Genomic DNA, 20,192 nt, shown 5'->3' with positions numbered 1-20,192 from the left:
TCCGAAGCGGGTATGAGGAATTAAAGCGAGCAATGTACAGTTTGGCCTCCATGAGTACCTCTTTCCCATGCTTTAGCCTTGCCCAAGCTCTTAAAAAACAAACGAAGAAAGAGATGGAGTCCACTACAGCTATAGACTTAGAAGACCTGTCATACACCACTTCACCAACAGCGCTCTCAAACCCATCAGACCTCTTGGTAATTAATTACTTTCTGACATCAGTGTTTCTCATATTTTTTTGTTTTTCCAGCATTTTGTACCTCATGTCCACGACTATTGGTATTCAAAGGCCATTTTCAGTGAAAGAGGAACAGGACAATAACTGACCGATCCATTCTCAAGGATGCATTAAAAAGAGAGAGAGAGGGAGAGAGAGAGAAGGACTCAGAATGCAGACTAAACTCAGCATACGCCAAAAGAGAGCAAACGCATCACACGGGACACATTCAAAAAGTCCGAGCTGGAAACTGACGCTGTGCGCGCCGCGGCTCCCTACACTGTTTGTTTAGGATTAAATGCTGTCGATTAAAAATGATCTTAGGAAAAAGAAAAAAAAAATAAATGAAAAGACAACATGCTGGAAACCGATCGTTATTTCAAAGTAGTATTTCCATGGTTATGTTTACCTCTATAATGCAACAGGACTGGTGATTCCAGGGATTGTTTTGTTTTTAAATGAAGCCTTTTCTGTTGTATGAGATGATGTAATGTCACTAAGTGAACTTTAATAGATCACAAACTGTAAATGTTTTTCTTATTACTCTTGGAAACACTTTTTTTTTTTTTTAATTAAAAATGTTGGACAGTTCTTTTTTTTTTCTCCTTTACTGTTGTGGTATTTATGTTTTAGTTTACACATGTGGGCTGAATTTCAAGTGTTCGAACAAAATGAACAAATGCGGTTAGAGTCACAATCATCGTGTTTTTTAATGCTTTCCAAGTATTCATTTCAATTTTGTTTGCTACAAACAGCCTCACTGGTCCCAAAAATACTACATTTCCATGCATATTGTAAACAGTCAAAAGAGATTATAACATGGTACAGCCCATATGGAAAATAAACAAAGAAAAAACACCTGTAGTAAATGTTTATGTTTTCTAAGCATGTCTCAAAAACTCACATCCCATACAGTGATTTACTCATCCTAGTGGCCTCTTTGTATTTTTCTTAATATGGGAATTGAATAGGAGAGACATTAGCCATAAAGGGAAAATCCAAGAGGGGACACCTGTATGAGCAAATTACTGTTAAATGTATTAATAAAACATAAATATTTACTATTAGAGGAAAGGAGTTGTTTTTCGTCTCAATTTTCTTTTCTTTACATTGTAAACAACGCTGTGTCACCACATTACATTACACACACTGATTTGGATCTTGCTTTTGGGAGTTCTGGCTTTAATAGGTAGGACTTCACAACATGACATTTAACGTCAAAGAGCACGTGTTACAAAAACATTCACCGTCAAGTTACATATTAAAACAGTTGACCTGTTGTACTGCATTGAAAACTACAATCTGTGCACACTCACACAGGCGATAGTCATCAGCTGATGTGAGAAAATCATGCACAAAATTCAAGTATTTCAGACAAAGTTATTATAAACACATGGTAAAACTGCTGACCACTACCTCACATCTTCTTTTTCTTTTTTTAAATAAACACACCCCTGAGTGAACTCACTATATGGTCCCAAGCCACAGAATATCTGTGAGGATACTGGTCAAAAAGGTTACGCTGGACAATGTACAGTAAATAAATACTGATGTAATGACAATAATTTCTTTATTTTTTAATCAAAAATAATGAATTTGGTCCATCCAGAAAAACAATATCAGCATCTCAACAGTTTACAGGAATAATCACAAGCCGACTGCATTCTTTACATAAAACCTGAACATCCCTGTTGTGTCATCTTTGTAGATACAAACAAGGGAACAACATTAATACAATCACATTTTATTATCAAGCCCACAAGAAAAAGGGTGCTATGCTTAACATGTCCTCAGGGCGAAAAGGCAGAGGAGTCAGATTTGGCAACTGTGTGGCTTCCAGCGAGGAGTGGGAGTCAGGAGTGTCTACTGCTGGAAAGCCACACATGAAAAGAACTTCTCTGCACACTTATCATTCATGACTGTAAAATGAGAAGTTGCTCATGTGGGCTCAACAATGCTTGTCAAAAACTTAACAGAGGTCTCTCATTACCAAAACCCGCATATCACCTGTGTTTAAAAAAAGAAAAGAAGAAAAATGTGCACGCATGGTTGTGGTGGACATGCTACTGCCTGAGTACAGAATAAAACAACGAATCCTGTAGTTAAAATACCAACAGGGCTTGAAGAACCATCTGCTGAAGGCTATCTGTCAGTGAAATCTTCCTGTGGCATCAATAGCATGGAGAGAATGAGGGCGGGCACTGTGGGATATGGACTGATTGTAGCCAAGGGCGATGAGGGGAGGGGGTGGAGCTGCGCAACAAAATCCCGACCTGCGTCAAAGCCGGGCATTTTTGGCCTGGCAGACTATCCTCTTGCATGTCTGTGGCTGTATCATTGAGAAATTAATAGGACCCTGTTCGATGTGTGGCATACTTTTATCTGTTGTCCCGTCCCAGAATAAACCTCTGTGAGATGCAGTTACATGCAGAGACACCTGTCAGGCCTGCAGAGTGGCAGGACGTGCCTCTGGTCGCCTTCGTGTCATCTGTGAGTGGGCTCCTGATCCTGGAACAGCTTGCGGTATGCAGAAAGACCTTTATTTTTTTTAAAGAAAAAAAAAAGAAGAAGAAATAACAAGAGTGAGAAAGGCAGTCAAAAGTCTACCCCTCATGTGTACAGAAACAGAAGCCCAATAAGAGTTTTTCTTCAGAAGAGTTTGCTAAACCGTTGTGGAGTCCACCTCTTCAATTATTCATGGTCAAGGTGGATACCAGCTGATCTCATCAGTCAGCTCAGTTGTTCGTGTTCAACCCCTTCACCCCCCGATCCTATCGGCTGGCGTGCAGCCTGGTATCCGGTAGAAAAAGACATTCCAAGTACAGTTAGAGCTGCTGTGTTTGTGCTCCCAAACAGTATTCCCTTTCATTCCCTCTCTGCACACTGTTTGTTTTGCTGCTTTTTTACACTGCGAGGACTGACTGACTGAGCTGGAAAACGAAAAACGTCTCCCTCGCTTCCAACCCGATGACAGGGCTGCTGGAAGTGGCTTCCTCTAGCACAGCAAAAGAAAGATAAAGGGACAATATTCTCTGCTTTATAGCCCACTCTGAATGAAACTGAAACGAGAAGGAGAAATCAAGGGATGTCGTCAAGCAAGCTAAACTTAAAAGGTTGAAACGGTAACTAACAACAACTTCAGTCAAACGCTGTACAGTGATGTGAAAAAGTGTTTTCCCCCTTCCTGATTTTCTAGTGTTTTGCATATTTGTCACACTTGCATGTTTCAAATCATCAAACAAATTTTAATATTAGACAAAGATAACCTGGGTAAATAGGAAATGCAGTTTTTAAATGATGATTGATTATGATCATTGATTAAAGGAGAAAGGTTATCCAAACCTACTTTTTCACACAGGACCAGGTAATTGCCCCTCTTGTTAAATCATAAATTACCTGTGATTAATCACATTTTTTGGAAAGCTGTGCTCAGTTTCACTAAAAACAAAAACAATTACTGGAAGACCTGATGAATCAAGAAATCACTCAAATAGAAGCTGTCTGACAAAGTGAACCTGGCTAAAAGATCTCAAAAAGCAGTACATCATGTCACAATCTAAAGAAAGACCTGAGAAACAAAGTCACTGACATCTAGTCTGGAAAGGGTCTCAAAGAATGGCCTTGGGACCAGTGTTGGTCAAGTTACTTGAAAATAGTTATTAATTACTAATTACTGATTACTTCACCAAGAAGGCAATCCAGTTACTTTACATTAAAGTTACTGATTACTTATTTTCAAAAGTAATTCAAAAGCAATAGACCTTAAAGCCCAATTCTATTTTTCTGCATATTTCATGATATAAAATTGAATCAAATGAAAAAGTCTCCTTTAAATTTTTTTTTATTAGTTTGAATCTGTTAACTTTATGCACATTGCATCAAGCAACTAACCCCTAACCCCTTTCCCTGTGAATTTCACACTCTCGTGGCAGCGTGATAGGTACTTGCTCAGATTTGAAGTTTAATTTTTCGCTGTAGAAAGAAGTTTTCTTCCCATGTAGATTGTACTGTGGACGCTAATGTTTTTATCACTTTTTACGCAATCAAACTTAAAGTAATGTCAGTACTTCCAAGCTTTAAACACTGCATGGTCGTGCTCTCTCCCGGACTCCATATTATCCATTGTTGATCTACACACATCTGTTGCTGCCATGGATGTCACACACTTGTACGTCATTGTCATGAGACACTCTCACAAACTAAATCACAGTTTAGTGACGCAGTACAGCAGCATGCTTACGGGAAAGTAAGAGTAATCTAATTACATTTTTTGCAATATTAATCCCTTACTTTACTTGTCACTTGAAAAAAGTAATCGGATTACAGTAACGCGTTACTGCCCAGCTCTGTTTGAGACTCAAGTGAACCACTGTGAGAGCCGTTATAGAAGTAGGAGAAAACTTGAAACAATGGTGAAGCCAAAATTACTCCAAGAGCATTTCAACGACTCATCCAGGAGGTTACAGAAGAACCCAAAACAACATTAAAGAACCACAGGCTTCACATCTCTCAGTTAAGGTCAGAGTTCATGATTCAACAGTAAGAAAGACTGACAACACAAAAGCTTGTCTCACATTTGCCAATAACATCCTGATGATCCCCAAGATTTGGGGAAAAATATTCTGTGGACTGATGAGACAAAAGGTGAACTTTTTTGAAGGTTTCAGTCAAGTTACATCTGGAATAAAACTAACAGAGCATTTCAGAAAAGGAACATCATACCAACAGTAAAATATGGCAGTGGTAGTGTAATATCCTGGGGCTTTTTTGCTGCCTCAGAACATGGAAGACTTACTCTGCTACATGGAACTGTGAATTCTGCAATCTACAAAAACATCCTGAAGGAGAATATCCGGCCATCTGTTCATGACCTCAAGCTGAAGTGCACTTGAGTTTTGCAGCAGGACAAAGACCCAAAACACACCAGCAAGTCCACTTCTGAATGCCTTAAGAAAAACACAAAAAAAGACTTTTCGAGTTGTCTAGTCAAAATCCTGACCTGAATCTGATTGAGATGCTGTGGCATGACCTTAAAAAGGTGGTTCATGCTTGAAAACCCTCCAGTGTGGCTGAATTACAACAATTCTGCAACGATGAGTGGGCAGTTGTTGATAGCAAGGGTGGCCCAACCACCACATTAGGTTTAGGGGGCAATCACTTTTTCACACAGGCCCATGCAGGTTTGGATTTTTTCACCTTCATCAAAAAACTGGATTTTGTGTTTATTTGTGTTTATTTGTGTTATCTTTGTCTAATATTTAAATTTATTTGACAATCTGAACCATTTAAGTGTGACAAACATACAAAAAATAGGAAATCAGGATGGGGGAAAACATTTTTTTCACACCACTGTATTACATACCCTACACTAAATCTTAATCTACCAATAAAATGCCCACTCACATACATAGTTCAGTAGAGTGAGTCAATTACAAATCCATCTGGTAAATTAAATCCAGTAACTTACATAATACATCTGAAAACAGGGATGGCAGCCAAAAACTACCTTCCTATCCTAACAATACACCATACAGTCTTATTTTGATAGAGAGAGGCCTAAGCCATCTGTCCTGACATGATCAGACTTCCATTAAATTGACCCAAGTGCAGCATTCATTTCCTTCTCAAACTCAAGCAATAAATCTCCTCACAGTCACTGACTGTGGAGCACTGAGAGCTTCAAGGAAACTTCAAGGGAAGCACTCTGAAACACATGTGGCCGATACGATCTCGTCTTGTTAGCTCCGGTTGGTCTTCATCAAAATCCCGCCCTCGTGTCATGTCAAAAATCAACACAGAAGAAGTGGGGAAAAGGGCGAGGCGGGGGTTAGTGAGCAGAAAAGGTTTGCAGAGGATAAAGGGAGGGTTTCAGGAGCAAAGAGAGGAAGATATTATGAGAGAGCACAAGAGAGAGATAAAGGGAGAGTGTGATTAATGACGACTGACAGCTGATCAGAGAGAATGCTTTCCATTTGGACTCGCTCTAACTGCCTGTCAGAGTCAATCAGGGGAGCTCAGTCATCTCATAACAGAGGTACACCGGGCAGGCAGAAAGACCTGATGCACTCTGAAGCTCCACAAAGGCTGTGTCCCTTTCAATAACCCCTTCCCTCTGCCAAAACACCACACAGAGTCTCCGTTTTACCCTCAGCCTCATTTAAAAACGCATGGTTAAACCTGCGCCACTAAGTGGTTTAACTCTCCACACACACACACACACACACACACACACACACACACACACACACACACACGTATGTATGTATGTATGTATGTATATATATATATATATATATATATATATATATATTAGTGATGTTTTAATTCATGAGTGAAGCACCCTGTGCACCCTGAACAGTGGAAAAAAATGCATTCATTAAATGCAGAAGTTGCTCCCAAAGGATCCAGTTACAGTAATTGATGAGTTTGTAAGATGTTTGTTAACCTTAGCCAGGTTTCATAGTTTGGGAATAGGAGGAAAATGGAGAACTAAAAAAATATTTTGTGTGTGTGTGTGTGTGTGTTTTAGTGTGGATAGGAGTTGTAGGGATGACAGGTCGATGCACAGCTACTGCGTTTTTCCAACAAGCTGATCTCGCTTGACTGCGACACTGACATGATGTGAAGAATGGTGTGATTTTCTAATGCTAATGTATAGTAGTGCTGTGGAAAAAGCCCGTGATCAGGCAAACAGATGTGTGCATAAGCGCAAACTGCTTAATATCACTGCAATAAGCTCAACACTTCTCTCAGGATGGAAAGAGCTGTGGAAATAAGGCAAGATGACAGAAGCACACACGTGAGTGCACGAACCCACAAAGTCTGAGTTGCATTTGTCATTCTCTTGAGAGGTGTTATTTATTCGGTACAGCATTTGGCAAATGGACAGTAATTACAACTGCATGGCAATGGCCAACAGATGGAAATGCCCCAAATGTTCCCATCCGTTGATCTCAAAAAAAGATGTCTTCACTGCTGTGCCTTTTAATCCCAGAGTGGTGTCGTTCCTCTGAATCTGAACACATGCAGAACACACGGTACTGTGTAAAAGCTTTGAGCCACCCCTCATTTTCAGACATAAAATAGTATTTTTTTTTGCTATTAACCAAAACGTGGCATATGTGAGCGCTGCATGTATAGCGTCTTTAAAAAAGTTGAGGAAACTGAAAAAGAGGAGGCCAAAAGAAGAAGTGGCAGGCTTAAAAAAACTATCCACAGTAGATGAACAGTTTGTGAAAGTCAAGTCCTTAAGAAATAAGAAAAAAGTCAGAGCAAAGACCTGACACAAGACCTGAGAGCTGCATCTGGCAACAAATCGGATGAAGTGACGAATCCAGAAAGAATACATTTCTTTTGTACAAAGGACAGAGGTACAACAGTGAGTATTCACAGCCATCTGTAAAACATGGCGGAGGCTCTGTCATGGTCATGGTGTCAGCACTAATACAAAAATGCAAACACATGAAAGTACCATGAGATTTTGATTCACTAGTAATACCACAGGGAAAATATCTGTTTGGCAACAGCTTCATTTTTCAGCATGGCAATGATCCTAAACACACTGCCAAAGCAGTAAAAGCATACATGGATAGAAAAACACATAATGAAACACTATCATGGATTGACCTCCCCAAAGCCTGGACCTCAACATTATAAACACTGTGGGATCATCTTAACAGAGAACAGAACCAGCCAACATACAAATAGAATATGTATGTTTGCACAGGTTTCAAAAACCGGCATTTTCCTGGCGAAATAGAAAGAAATGAAGGGTGATGCAAGACTTTTGCACAGGACTGTACAACTACAGAGGACCTTTTGTGGTTTACCTTATCTTCTGTTATACACTGTCACACAGAAAAAGTTTAAAATAATGACATTATAGTATTTACTAAACACGTGAGAGAAAAGTATTCTGGTTATGTTTTATGTCTTGACTTCTTGAACATTTTCTCATTTTGCTGGTAACGTCTAAAGTGCTTTGCCCAAGTCCACCGTTTTTCTAAATGTGTCCTGTGAATAAATTTGATTTGATTTTGATTCAATTCAAAGGGACAGCAGCCTTTAAGGCAGAGGAGCTAAATCAGCTTGTTTCAGATGGAGCATGAACTCAGGGCCTGCACCAAGACCCAGTGTAAGATAAATAAGAACTATTTTGAACAGTTACTAGTGCAAAACCTCTCTAGTAAAGCACAAGAAGCAAAAAACATGGAGCTGGCAAATGGCATACTAGGTGTTCTTCAAACAGAAAATGACTGCAATGGAAATTTTGCTTTTGCTCTTCCAGCTCTGGCTGCTTTAACTCTTTTTGGCACAAACCCTTAATGGGGCACAAATCACTGTAAGACCTAATTGATAGAGCCTCACTCCTCTAACAGGGTTGTAATTAATTAATCACTTAACAATGCCTTTATGTATGTATGTATCTATTTATTTACTTTCTTACAGTGTGTCGAAAACATTTACAGATCCTGCACACGACTGAGCGAGCAGGAGGTGGGTAAAAATATCATGTGGTGTTAGTCAGACCTCCATGGGGAATGTCCACTATGCCTAGCTGTAATCACTAACACTGGCATAGAGTGGGCATAACTTCACTCCTGCCTGAGGACTACAGCAGAGTACTAAGCATAATATGTGGAACTGCAACATTAAACCCACCTGTTTTACCGCAGATGGCCTCGTAGACCACCTGCTTGCTGCTGGCAACGGTTCCACTGGCTGAACTCTCTGAGGACATCTGCCTGTTAATCAGACACAGGACAAAAATCCGTGAAGACCAAAAATTATCATTCCCAGAGGAGTTATGCAAAGATGAACTGCACTGCAAAGGCCAAATTCGTCTCTGCAGCGCTCATCCAAGCTGTGGTACACATCACATGTCCCATGCCAATGTTCTGCTTTTAGCAAAATATCAAACTAAATATATAAAGAAAACTGGTTTTCTGGTGTGATTGTTTCCAGCTGCAATACTGTAGCATGTTTGGTTTTCACCCTGTGTGTGTCCTGGAGACACCCTCTGTATCTACGACTATTACAGAGAAAAGTTGTTTATACATTTTGCCATTGCAAAAAAGTTTTCTTTCCCCCCCCCCCCCAATTTTTATTCAAAATATTATCATTTTGCAACTGTTCAAGACAGAGTCACAAAGCTATAAAGGTGTGTTAAGCCAGAGCTCAAAAATGTGTGCTGCAAAAGCAGGAGTACCAAAGGATCGCTGACCAATTCCTTCCCTAAAGCTAAAAGGCCTTTTCCCATCGTAGTTCATCTAGAGTTCATCCAAATCATTCTACTTCATGGATCACGCACAGCCCAATCTCATTAACATAGCAGCGTTATTTATTATTTAAACAATTTTTAAAGATCTAGAAATGCTCTTAATGTTGCAGAGATTTTCACTGCTGTGTAGTAAACAGTGGATTTCATTGATATTAAAGCCTTCCAGTGGGGCAAATGGGACTCTTTAATGGGCCGGTTATAGCCCATGGGCTGTATGTTTGCCACCACAAATCCAGGTATAATGTGGACTGCAGCGCTATCCACAGGGACAAAATCTGTCCTCTGAAAGAGACGTACATATACATGTGCCAAAGTACTCCAAACAGCCTTTGTGGTAATTCAAATTGTGCCAAGAAGATAAATGCCAACGCTCAAATATTTCCGAGCAGAACCTGGTGGAGTGTGGTATTTTTCTATAGTAGTTTAATAACTGATACCGATATTTGGAGATTCGACATATGAGCTGATATTTTTCTTTCATTTAAACACATGAAACAAAAAACAGATGCCCTTAAATGTTTTAAGTGTAATTATTTGTGTACTCATTTATGATCTGCCAGGCTCTGCTCAGATCAGCTGGTTGTGTTGTGGCATTCCAAGCAGTGCGTTTCCAACAGGGAAGCTGCAGATTGCAAGCTATGCAATGCCAACATTTATAATATAGTTGAAGGGTGTTTCTCCTGTCTCCTCTTTACTTTTTTAATCACCATTTATTGGTTATTCGAAAAGCAGATACCAATAGATTGCAAATCGTTAATATCGCTTGATACTATACTATAAATGAAATAAAATGTCATAATAACTACAGTATCACTTGGGTAATTAGTACCTATTGGTCAGAGAGGCTACATGTTCTGATCCTCGCAGCTCATGTCATCCTAACCAAGACACTTTTCTGCTTATTAAGATTTGTGTATAAAATGCCTGACAAGCCACCTTCTGTCATAAGAAAAGTGAAGTCAGCATCTAACAGTTGCTCTTTGTGTGCAGTCACTGGAGGTTGGTGAGGCTAAGTGTTTACTGAGTGCCTCACAGGAGCTATTGTGACACGAAGGGGAGAAATTCCTTCTCCTTGTCCTTGGTGATGCGATTGTCACACTGGCAAGAACACTGTAGTGATTAGGGAGTATGTCGACTGTGAGCAAAGATTACAGAGAGAAAAGGAACACGGAGGCAGAGCCCAGAATTCTCACAATGGGTCATACATACAGTCTGACGACCATAAACAAGGAATTACACTGCCCTTTTCACATAATCCGGCTGCAAACATAACATTTTCAAAGAGAAAATCATTATAAGAGCTACTGAAGCATAAAGCAGGAGCAGACGTGTCTGCAACCTTATACATTAAATCTGCTAAGCATTTTTTAGAGGGAACAATAAATAAAGCTTAGCTGGCATTAACCTCTCGCCCCAGGACAGCAGCTTGCCAAAAGAGCATTAATAAGGTAATGAGGGTACACACTGCCTCCTTGTAAGGGGCTGCACAGTTGTTCTTTCATACCATTACACAACCACAAATAGAACTGGCCCACTTTAAGCGAGGCATAACTCGACAGGAAGAAACCCCTTTCATATTCAGGGGGGCGAAAAAAAAAAAAACTTGACCTCTGGGTTCTTCACATCACTTTCTTTGTCAACAGTCTCACTCTGTCACTTCAAGAGTCAGACAGCAGCCAGAAACACTGCTGGTGAGAACCGACTCTGAACTTGCAGTGTGCGCACATGACACATGACCCAGTGCCGAAAACTTCGCGCTATTCTCACAGAGCTGAAGTTCTTATGTAAACACAGCAGATGTGCGGCTTTACTTTTCGGTGCGCTCAGGTAGTTAGCGTGACTTAATGTTACTCAAACTGACCAAAGGGGATAAAGTTTAACCATAAACACACGTTTGGCAGCTTCTGTGTGTATACAGTATCCCGTGAAAATAACTACTGTTGTGGCTGATTAATAGGGAGTGAAAGCAGCAGCTAGGCTGACATTAATGGTGCTGCTGTAATTGTCACCCTATTAGTAATGCCACACGACAGCCTGGGTTTCCGTAGTTACAGCTGCGACTAACCAAACCTTGCAAACAAAATACCAAACAGGCTCATTTATTTGTGTTACAAATTGCTCCTTTCAAAGCCTTCACTGAAGTCATACCACTTTGAGCTCTTGCAGCCCCTCGAGTTGGCAGCTGTGGTATGTTGATAGAGCAGACAGAGCCCTGCCCTGTTGAGTGTGATACCAACAAGCTGCACATTTGCTTCAAGTGTGTTAGCTGAGCTTAAAATCAAATGCACTGTCATTCATGAGAGTGCACCAGTCTCCGTTCAGCTTTACTTAAAAGTGACTTTACACAGCCACGTTGCCCGCTCGGTGGATAACATTTACAACGTTGGGACCAAAAAAACAACCCCAATAAACTTTTACTTGAAGGAAACTATTTGGTTTGATCAAATTGGATCACAAATGTTCAAAAATGCAAATCTCATTCTGATGAATAGATTTAACTAAAAGCTGTCGATGATCATCAGCGGTGGGGAAACCAGCCAAAGCCAGTGCTGGTGTATTTGTATCGAACAACAGTTTTACAGTTGGCTGGAGGAAGGTGTTCAAGGTGGATAACCTTGAACTGCTTGAACACACCCAGCACAGTGATACTATTATAAGCTAGAGGGGCTTAAGCCTATACTGGGATGTGTTTCAGATGTGCCTCAATAACAGGGGTATTAAGTTGCCCCTAAAATGTGGGCTGGAAATAAAGGGAAGCAACTTATTATCCCACCGTTTTCTGCAAACAATCATCTCCGTTCTCCTGGACAGAGTTAACTTTTTTTTTCTCTTCTGTCATTCTTTCTTTTCTCCTCTCTTTATTCTTTCTCTTCATTGTTTCCATCAGCGCATTTTTGGTCCTGAAGCTTCCGTTTTTCCCACACTCTCCACTGTCACACTAGTCGACCGCAAAAATGCAGGACAGAGAAGAGTGTGAGGGGGCTCAGGAATTCCACATGCAGAGGGTAAACACAACCACTGCCAGGAAGACACACACGCACACACACGAGCAAACACGGCACCTACATGGCCTCCCTAACCTATTCTATACAACCCATACACCACGGCACTGCCCTCTTAACTATTTTCTTGCCAGGTACAGTTTGTCCAGTCCAGTCTGATGACTGGATGTAACACGTCAGCAGAGCCAGGGCTCTGCTCGGTTGCGGCATCAGCAGGCCTGCAAACTTGCAATGAATGAAGTAAGTCAAACAGAGAAATGCACTGTTGGGACTCTGGGGTAATTCACACACTGTAAGGGCTTACCCGGAATACTACAAAAACAGCCCGTGTTCCAGTCCAGTGGTATCCTTTCCTCTTAAACATTAAATAAGTGTGAAGAGCAGTTCACCACTGCAACAACCTACTTTAAACAAACAGTCAGCGCTGATCACAAAGGTTTGCTGTTGTTGGGTAATTTTGCCAGATGTTGCAGTAATAAAGTCATAAAATAAGTGAGGAAAATAGCTGGCAGTTCAGCCCGGCTTCACTGCTTTCCTTTTATTTTTCCTTATGCAGTCTTCAGCTTATCTCCAAACCAAACAGGATTTAAACGGCGCTCCGAGTCCAGGCCCTTTCACTGAACCACGTTTTGTTTACGGTTCAGGCAGAAATCAGGCCTGTGATGAGGTTGTTTACTGAACGGGTAGATACACCCTGCGGCCAAAAGACTGGGAGCACTCCACTACACGCATATTCGAACTCTCATTAGCATTAGCCATGTCCTGTTGAACTCACCAATCCCATGAACTCTGTCTCATTCCACAAGCGGGTGGGTGGTGGAGGGCCTGCCACCACACTGCACTATGTCTGCGATAAATTAAATGAGCAGTTTTCACATATGAACTATGGGAAGTGTAATAGGGCGAATGAGGCTGGGACGTTGTCCGATCTTGCCCTTTCTCACGTGTAGCAAAAAAAATGGAGATAGTCCGCTTCACTCTTCTTCATTGCTGTTAAATACTGCACTTAGTTTATGTGAAGAAGCTTTCTGAGCAGAGCGGACAGTAGGCAGGACCACTGACACCCACTCGCTCGATCATTTAATGACCAGTCCAGCTGTGACGTACCTTCCCATTCAGACATATACCTCTGTCGGGCGATGTCAGTAGAGGTTCAGATGACCTTGGCTTCATTTAACTTAACCATATGACAGTTATAGAGCATTGTTAATAAATGGAGTGATCCAGAGCCAACATTTGTCTTACTTGACGAGACGCTTTGCAGTCGTTTTTCTGACTTGTCCCTCTCGGGCACCGCTGGGTGGCTTTGGAGCAAGAGCTGGGCTAACACAGGTCTGGATATGGCTTAGGCCATGACTTTGATTGGGCAGAGTGTGAAAGCTGGAAGGAGGGCAGCTGGATGATTTTGTGAGAGCCTGGCTATGTGGTGTCTGGTCTGGAAATTGAGCCTGTGAAACCAAAAAGAAAACAAAAGTCGGTTACTTATGGGCAATATCAAACTACTACAATAATCAAGCTACTTTGAAACTTAACCAACAAAGCAAAGAGGTTTGAGACCTTTAATTTAAACTTTGGGCAGAGTACAGTACAATAAGAGCAACTACAAAGGATGACTACTCACTGGTAAATCTAGTGATATTATAGTTTTCTTTAAGGAATTCAAAGGATTTTCAATAACTAGCTGAAAGATGTTAACATGGAACATACAGTTGTGGCTTCAATGGTTTAAAATGATACTGGACCAGTGATGGTGGCTGTGGAGTGATTACTAACATTAAAATACAAGCCTGTATGAACGAGCAAGCTTTTGTAAAACTCAGCTTTTGAGAGAACATAAACATGTTACAAAGATCTTAACTGAAATATAAATCCAGTTTCAAAGTTTCAAATTTGATGTGTAATTTGAAACATACTTGGTCAAGACATTAACTGTGTACAACCGCAGGCTGTATACAAAGCTGCAAATGAAACAAAACATATACAGTATGTTCCCTCATGTACTGAGCCACCTCTCATTTGAAACTGAGAAATGGGTGCAGTGATTTATTGAAACATGTGTAAACTTACATGTTATACACATATATAACATAATGTATAACGTAAAAACAGACTTGGTTCAATTCTAACAAGCTTGAACATCAATATTTGGTAAGACTGCCTTCATTCTTTAACATGTTTAAATGTAGTCCTTGTAGTCAGTTTTGACAAAATCTCCAACACCAATGGGTGTAATGGAGCCACAAAACCATGACAGAGCCTATGCTGTGTTTTACAGACGGCTATAGACAATCACTGTAGTACATCTCTCCTGACCTCAATTTTTTATCAAAAAATTTAGCTCAAATCCTCATTCCATCATTCATCAGACATGTTCCGCTGATGTTCAGTCCACCTCTTGTGTAATTTAAAATATCTCAGCCTTTTCTCCCTGTTTCCCTTCATAGAGAATGGCTTCTTGACAGCCACCCTTGCACTGAGAACATCTCTGATGGTTTGAGGGAACAGTAGACCGAATACAAGGGCCAGATGCATGTCTCTGGTCCTGTGTCAGGTCTTTCCTAACTGTTCATCTGGTGTAAACAGTTGTTTTCTTCTTTTGTCCTTCTTTGGGAAACGTCTTGTTGGTGCACATATATTATTTTATGTCTATCAAACATTGCTGTCAATTTTTGTAGACTGAACTAAAAAAATGGGATCAAATGATGCCCTTTTTGTACCAAGCTGCTAATAACAAAGTGCCTAAAGATACAAGGTTAAAATGGCTTTAATGCTTTAATAATTCACAACTCAGTGTTAAGTTGGTTAACACATAAATTCTAAACATAAACAAAACATAAAGAAATGAAGGCTGGTTCAAAACTTTGTCACAGTACTGTATAAATACAGCATGATATTCATTTTGTAAATGATAGTACTATGGTGCTACCTTAACCAAGCATGATTATGTAAAAACCCGAATTAACCTTAATAAACTTTTCATTTTAATTGTTTGGCATGTAGCGGTAGATCACTGTTAGGCCATTTGCTTCATCACAAAATTCAAAAGGCCAAGTAAAAGAAAAACAACTCTCCCTCTGTTCGTTAAATGTGCCACAAACTGACATGCGGATTGTTCCTCACATGTGTGTAGTGAACTGTTTAGGACAAAATAAAAATCAAACTCCCTCCCAAAAAAGGTCTAAGGAAGTTGGAGCAAATTTGGAATGGGTGAGTCATGGAAAAAAATGTGGCCTTTGGTCATTAAGGTGAAATATCAAAGTGCCTGACATAAATTAGTGCAGATATTAATGAAATGCCATCCGGTATCAAAACAAGCTCGACATTTTTTCGCAGCTGGCTCCAGTGAAAAGAAAATTCTTCACATTATTTATTTGTTTATACAAGATCTCTTCAAAGGCTTGTGAAGAGGGAAAATACTGTTGTCTTTCTGACAAAATATTTTAGAGCCACATTTCATTCTGTCGTTGCAATGCCGGGGAATGCTCGCATACATTCCTTCCACATCTCACGTCCACGCTATTTTCTCTGCAGCTTTATACGGCTATCTAACAAGCTAATGGTTTTCCAGTTTCACAGTGTGGCCGTTCAAAGGGGTGACGGGGAATATTGATGTAATTTCTGTGTTGATAAATGAGAAGCTAAGTTTCCTGGTTGCAAGGCCTATGGCCACAATTCAGCTTGAGCGGGGCCAGGAAGGGCACCTTTCTTTGGCTGCCAGGTGGCCCCGGGCCAATCCTGTGGAGGAGCCGTGCAGTCTGCACCCAGTAACTGGAACGTGGACTGGAGTGCCGGAACAGACCCCTGTCTCTTTCTCTCACACTGAAGAACGTGTATGCACACGAGCACCCACATTCGACTAAGAACATCCTTTTGTGTATTTATATTATCAAAAAGTATTGGTAACTTTCTCTCAAGGCCAGGAAATCCAAGAATTTGAGATCAAGCTTATAAAATACATTTGTATCAAAAAGATCAAAACCCCTATCTAATGGCACTAAAGAATGAAATCAAGTCACTGACAAATTCCTTGGCAGATTAAGGTCTATACCATGCAAAAAGATTTTGCCTAAGAGCTAAGCAGTGGCACACATTGCCATGACAGCTGGGGAGAAGGGAATGAATGGGGTGGGATAGCCAAGATTTTAGGGAGGGTTGCCTGACTTGATGGTGAGACAACCATATCTAGAATCAGCCTTCCTATTACCTCAGTTTATGAGGGTGAACAACAAAAAAGCTCTGTCTTCTGACTCTTTGTACTGCTCTGTGCACATAAAGTCCTTAATGGCACAAGGGATTTGAAATTGTAAGACGTATTCATGCCGCTATATGGCTGAATTATGGTGGAGCATGTCACAGATAAGACAAACGTGGTTAACTGTGTTTAAAGTACGAGAAGAGATGAACGGAACAGAGAAGGAATCATAAAGTGCCTTACGTAAGGCTGCCGACCAAGCCAAAAGAAATATCACCTCAATTGCATTAATTAAGTTCCAACCAAGATGAGAAACAATGACGTGAGGCCAACTCCAGTACTCGGAAAAAATTGGGCGCATCCAGTTATTTCAGTCTTTAAGCTGTCCCATGGCACTGTCCTGTCTCCATTTCTCTCAATCCATAGGTTCAGTCCACCAAATCCTCTGGAAAATGGAAACATACATCCTCCTTCTTGGTGAGATCTCCTTTCAAAGTCACTGCGCTAAAAGCGAGAGCCACTCTTTTTTAGTCTAAACATTTAAAAAAATAAAACAAAGAAAAACAAAAAACTCCTACGCTAAGGCCTTTCTACCTTTCTAATCTCCCTGTAAAAACAGCCAAATCACATCTGTCACGGCTTGTTAGCCATAACTAAAAGGTTTTTTGCCGCTACATTTCTACTGCTAAGAAAATCATATTCTGAATTTATTTGTCTTAAAATAGGAACACTAATGGAGCTATTTGAAAAGTCAAGATTTGCTAGTACCCTCAAGAGTAGAATTTCTTGACTACTCACCTTCCCATATGCCTAGTAGAGTCATTCACCCAAATGATGTGATATTGGAGAGAGGTGTTCCATTTTGGTCTTTAGAATTAAACTACTGTCTCCACCAAACACTGTTTTATTAGACAGTTTGGAAGGCGAACCTCTAAATAGCTCTCTAGAGGCTAACATGGAAGCTCTTCTCTTAACGTGGGTGCATTTTGCACTATTTTGCAAAGTGCAGAGCTTAAGTAAGGACATAAATTATACAGACACAAATATTGAGGTTTTTATGGGTTAAAAGTTCTTAAGGTTAAGTTCTACTTGGTGCCATTACTGAAAACCAACAAAGAAAAGAATCTGAAAAATAATCTTGTTGTGTTAACAGACAAGTGTCTGTGCTATTTTTATTTTTAAAAAAAGAAGAAAAAATAGAAATGCAAATACTACCAATGGAAAAATGAGCAGTGCACTTATTTAGCATCCAAGATGCTAAATGAAAACAAACATTCTTTACTACGAAAATGATACATCTTACCTGATGTCCGCAGCGGGTCTGGTCCAGAAATTGATGATGAGCCTTAAGTCTCTGTTGCTGCAACTGCTGAATAGCAAACTGAAGCTGGTAGCTCCCTTGGGTGGGCTGGTAGTGCTGCTTGGGTGTCACCCCTCTCACCAGGCTGTAGTCATTGTGCATCTGCCAGTCCTCTTCCTTTAGCGGCCTGTGGCTTAGAGAGAAGTGACACAGATACACAGGGTGAAAAAGTAAGATACTTCAAACCAACAAAAAAACAAAGTTACTCTTTCTTCTGAATTGCATATCAGTGACATTTGCACCCCAAAAACCTCAGTAAAAAAAACCAGAGTGTTCTTTAAAGACATTTTCTGGCAAGAATACAAACAAACAGTTTTAGCTAGTTTTAGCTCTCTTTAAATCAACTTTCGACTGGTTGGCTACCCCTTGTAAACAGCAGATGGGTGGGGCTGTCGTGCTCACGGCTAGAGCTTTCTGTCTATGACATCCAGTCTCTTTGACAGCGTGCAGATCCAAGACAAGAAACACTCTTTGATACCAAGGATTTAGAGTAGCCTGAATCCTGACATTTTGACTCACAGGGGTTACCTATGCATACACTGACATCATTATTTGAAACTTTGACCATGTCCAGGCCTCAGTTTCACAGGCCTAGAGACCTGTTGGTGACCCTCTAGCAACCGCTGATTGCTAGAGTGAAATATTATTCCCTAACTGGTCACCAGGTGAGATTAGATGCAGTCTAGAAGATCTAGAAGGTTTCTAAGGTTGCCTGTAGTTGGCAAGGAAGCTGACAATTTGTCTGCAAACACTCACCATTTACTCTCTTTACTAACCATTAACCGTCAAAACTGTGCTGAAATGTGAAAAGGTGCAATGCAAACAACAAACAGAGAACACTCACCTTCAAAATAAAAGTAATGCCTTCCCAACCAATTATTCATTTGAAGGCAATCGATCGGTGTTTCTGTTTTATGTCACAATGTTTACATTTTTACAGCTGCTTGGCAAGCAGTTTGAGGGGCCACCATGGCAACCAGCTAGCAACCAAACCAATTACAAGGTATTTTATTAGCGCAGCACCGTATATAACTTTGCAACCAATTTCACCCTAGCAATTGCATGCCATTTGAAGAACACACATTTTTACCAACCAGTGGCTGCAAGGTGGTGTGATTCAAGCCATCCACTGTTGTTTAATAAATATGACAGAAAATAAGGAAATGCTCGCTTGAAACACAGATGTTACTACTCTACTATAACTCATGCTTTGTTACACAAATAGCTTAATATATTTACTCACTGCTACCTCGTCAGTTATTTTACCATGCATTCCAGGCAGATGTGACAATAGCTATAAACTCCATGTTGAGATGCAAGACCACCAGTAAAAAGTGAAACAACAAGACATCTCACAACATCCTAACCAGTGGCCGCTGTGCCCACAGAGCCTCAAATCAAAGTGTGCAAATCAGAGTGAAAGCAGAGGGCAAGCCTGTGGCAAACACAGGCTGAACTAAAAACTTTTCCTCCCCGCTTCACGTTCCATTCACATCACAAAACCACAACCTGGAAAGCAAACCTTTTGACGAGCTCCACAAGTTTGTAACTGGATTATCTGTCATTAGGCCTAAGCCTGTTTCAGTTCTTTTTTTTTCAACCATTTTTGACCACTGTTAAAGCAATGAAGTGACCAGCCTCAGCCTTCAGACATGCTCAAATCGAGTCTATGTGCAGTCTGGTGTGCTGTTGTATATATACACCACCTCAGCCAAAAATAATGCCATAAAAGAGCACTATTGGGAGCTGCGAGGAAAAATATAAAAGGGGAAAAAAGAGAAAGAGATACGCGTACAGCTAAAGAAATGGGATCCCTGGAGGTCTTAATGACAAAAAAGCTCTTGGAAATTCCTCCCACATGCAATAACATGCAATAACATTTGTCTATTGGTCTACAGTTAAAGAAAACACTGCACACTTAGATTCACAATAGCTACAATATTTTTAGGACCAAACTATGATAAGTGCTAAAATTAGAATTCAATTAATCTTGAACAACAATGCATAGTGTGGGATAATAATCTTGTGTTGCTAAAATGTAAAAAAAAAATAAAAATTCCTTCCCTGTGTGGCCAAGACACAAGGGATCTTAAACTCATGTGAACATGTTATCCGCCCATGCATTTCTCAGTTCACATAAT

At 40.3% G+C, this 20,192-nt stretch overlaps 1 protein-coding gene across 8 annotated transcripts in view; it reads right to left on the bottom strand.

Annotated features, from left to right (window-relative positions):
* Window positions 1-748: 748 nt before the first annotated feature.
* Window positions 749-20,192, bottom strand: part of ttll5 (tubulin tyrosine ligase-like family, member 5) — a 63,903-nt gene continuing 44,459 nt past the window's right edge. For 5 of the 8 annotated variants that reach the window (XM_085143837.1, XM_085143836.1, XM_085143842.1 and 2 more), the window contains 4 exons: window positions 17,995-18,184; window positions 13,745-13,947; window positions 8,879-8,961; window positions 749-2,754 (listed from right to left, as the gene is read on the bottom strand). In XM_085143837.1, the coding sequence (XP_084999963.1) occupies window positions 2,702-2,754; window positions 8,879-8,961; window positions 13,745-13,947; window positions 17,995-18,184 (529 nt within the window). In that variant the 3' untranslated portion in view covers window positions 749-2,701. The other 3 variants (XM_085143839.1, XM_085143844.1, XM_085143843.1) reach the window with 3 other exon arrangements.

Source organism: Neolamprologus multifasciatus, chromosome 19 (genome assembly GCF_963576455.1).
Source record: "Neolamprologus multifasciatus chromosome 19, fNeoMul1.2, whole genome shotgun sequence".
Classification (NCBI taxonomy): Eukaryota; Metazoa; Chordata; class Actinopteri; order Cichliformes; family Cichlidae; genus Neolamprologus; species Neolamprologus multifasciatus.
This window is presented reverse-complemented; position numbering and strand designations above follow the sequence as displayed.